The sequence below is a fragment of the Austrofundulus limnaeus genome, unplaced genomic scaffold, assembly GCF_001266775.1.
Source record: "Austrofundulus limnaeus strain Quisiro unplaced genomic scaffold, Austrofundulus_limnaeus-1.0 Scaffold287, whole genome shotgun sequence".
NCBI lineage: Eukaryota > Metazoa > Chordata > Actinopteri > Cyprinodontiformes > Rivulidae > Austrofundulus > Austrofundulus limnaeus.
Genome location: NW_013952689.1, coordinates 480,418 through 483,291, shown reverse-complemented (window position 1 = coordinate 483,291; position 2,874 = coordinate 480,418). Strand labels below are relative to the sequence as shown.

Genomic DNA, 2,874 nt, shown 5'->3' with positions numbered 1-2,874 from the left:
TGTGTGTGTGTGTGTGTTGATAAACCTGAGTGGTCTGTTGACTGACCTTTATATTTGTTCAAATAATAGTTATGGGCAGGTTACTCTTGTGATTATTTGACAGGAGTTTTACTTTTAAACTGTAAGTGTATTTAATTTAGTTATGTTAGTTATGATAGTTTAGTTATAATGTAAATACAATGAAAATTAAACCAAGATTTAGAATAACGATCATTTTGATCCATACATTGGTAATGTCTGACTGGGCCTCGTGTCACTTTATGTTCAATAAATTGGGCCCAGAGGTCCCTGCTTTAAGTTACCTGCATAACCCTGGTTCTCAGAGTAGCATGAGTGAGAGGTTTCACCAGACATCCCTTCTTGTTGGGGCAAAGAGAGAAGAAGGACTTATTTTGAATGATGCTGTGTTGTGGAGCGAGCTACTTAAAGGTGATGCATGCGCCAAGATCACCAGTCAATCAGGATTGGAGTAATGGAGGAATACACAGAGGTCACATATCCTATAGTGAGACCTACAGTTTTATGTAAATGGTAAATGGACAGTACTTTTAAAGCACTTTTCTATCCATCCAGGATACTTAAACCTCTTCACACTACAATCTGTGTCCTCATTTACCCATTCACACAGCACTCTATTAGGTCTCTACAAAGCTAACATGTACAATCATCTGTGGAGACTAATCAGTGCCAATCACATTCATACACTGATGGGACACACATCAGAGGCATTAGGGGTGAAGTGTCTTGCATTAGGGGTGAAGTGTCTTGCCCAAGGACACAACAGCTGACACAGCTGGACGGGGAATCGTACCAGCGACCTTCTGGTTCCAGGACGACTCCCCTAACCACTCTGCCACAGCCGCCCCATATGTTGGCTGGAAGCAGCTTCTCTGTTTCTAACCTGGTCCAGTGCTTTAAGATGGTCTCCAGACGCTGCAGCTCTTTGTTGACCTTGGCTGTGTTGTTGAGCCAGTGTTCTCCCAGCAGGGACAGTTTATTCTCCAAGGCAGGACAACAAATAAACTGTAAGAGATGCTTTCCTTCATCCAGGACCTGATGGAGCTTGTGCTGGTGCTCTGTCAGTCTTCCCTTCAGACCCTTTCCAGAGACAGAGAAGATGCAGGTTTGTATGCTGGATTTGTTCGTACTCAGAACGTCATGAACTGATGGCCCTGGAGCTTCCTGTGACTACAGCAACACAGTTCTGACAGGGAGGTGGTCCTGTTCTGAGTAGATAATCAGAATCTAGCAGAAGTAACATCTAGTAAACATGTAAATAAATGTACATCAACATGTTGGCTGCTTCTGGATGATTTCAGACTAATGGGAGATGATGATTTAGCCATGTGCTGTGTCTGTGTGTTCTGCACCACGTCCCACCTGATATAAAGAGATTTTGTCCATCAACCTGTCTTCAGCCTCTTCCACCAAACCAGCTGAGGGGATATTCCCTTCGACTGCCTCCAGCTGCTGATTCAGACTCTGGTAGTCCTGCATCAAATGGCACCAAGTCTGAAAACAAACAAATAAAATAATGTTAATTGCAAGAAATTTAAATTAATATTTTGTTTTTACATTAAATATAAATCAAGAAAGGCCACTCAACAAAACTTAGTGCCACTTAAGTTGATCACCAGTTTTATTTATTATTTTGTCTTTGGACCTTAATTTAGCTCGTCCTGAATGAAGAGTTTGTGTTTCATGCTAATGAAATCATTTCTATAATGTTCAAAATAAGATTCAAAGTTAGAACAGAGATAAATGTGTTCAATAAAGTAAAAAAAACATGAATTTGTTCAGATATTTTTAGATCTGTGATCATTGTGTAAAACGTAGCAGTTAATCACATTCACAATAAACCATTAAAGAATGTTCATGTTGTGGCTCAGCAGGTCTATTTTGTAAATCAGACTACTTGATCTCTGTCTAAACCAAAGTAAAATAAATAAATAATAATTTGTTGTGGCTTTATAAGTCATTCTCACCTGCAGGATACTTTCCAGTTCCACTCCTTTACTGTGCGCCTCCTTCAGGACGCTCCGAGCGTCAGAAAGCGTCTCCTCCAAGGCCTGACTCTCTTTTGGAAGCATAGGAGCATTGATCTTCCTGAAGTAGGTTTCTGTTAGAATCATGTGGGACTCTAGACCCTGAAAAAACTCCTGGAAAAAATAAACACAATTAAAGTCCAAGCATTAATAATAATAATAATAAAAATAATAATGCATTTTATTTGTTAGCGCCTTTCAAGACACTCAAGTATGGAAGCCCATTTCCGCCACCCTGATAAAAAAATAAAACTTGTATCTCATAATTATGACTTAGCTATCTCATTATTATGAGATACTATCTCATAATTATGACTTGGCTATCTCATAATTATGACTTAGCTATCTCATAATTATGACTTAGCTATCTCATTATTATGAGATACTATCTCATAATAATGAGATAGCTAAGTCATAATTATGAGATAGCTGATAGCTAAGTCATAATTATGAGATACAAGTTTTATTTATTTTTTTTATCAGGGTGGCGGAAATGGGCTTCCATACTCAAGGACACTTTACAACATTAAAAACTAATATTAACAATGAAATGTCTATAAAAACAGTAAAAAATCTTAAAAATTAAAGTGAGAAGGCTAACTTGAACAGATGAGTTTTGAGTTGTACTTTGAAGGTAAGAAGAGAGGCCATGTTACGGATGTCAGGGGGAAGAGTGTTTATTGAGTGTTTATTTATTTTTACAGGTTTTTTTATTTGAAACATTTGCATTAAACATTTTGAATGTGTTTATTTTATGCCCACAATTTCATTTTTAGAAATGTCTATTTTTTGTTATTGTTTATATTAAAAAATATATATATATATATTT

General features: G+C 37.2%; 1 protein-coding gene across 1 annotated transcript in view; it reads right to left on the bottom strand.

Moving 5' to 3' along the window:
• Positions 1 to 2,874, bottom strand: part of syne1b (spectrin repeat containing, nuclear envelope 1b) — a gene marked incomplete in the record, with an annotated part of 311,340 nt that overhangs the window by 72,009 nt on the left and 236,457 nt on the right. The window contains 3 exon segments of the mRNA XM_014021303.1: positions 902 to 1,098; positions 1,381 to 1,512; positions 1,986 to 2,159. Of these exon segments, the coding sequence (XP_013876757.1) occupies positions 902 to 1,098; positions 1,381 to 1,512; positions 1,986 to 2,159 (503 nt within the window).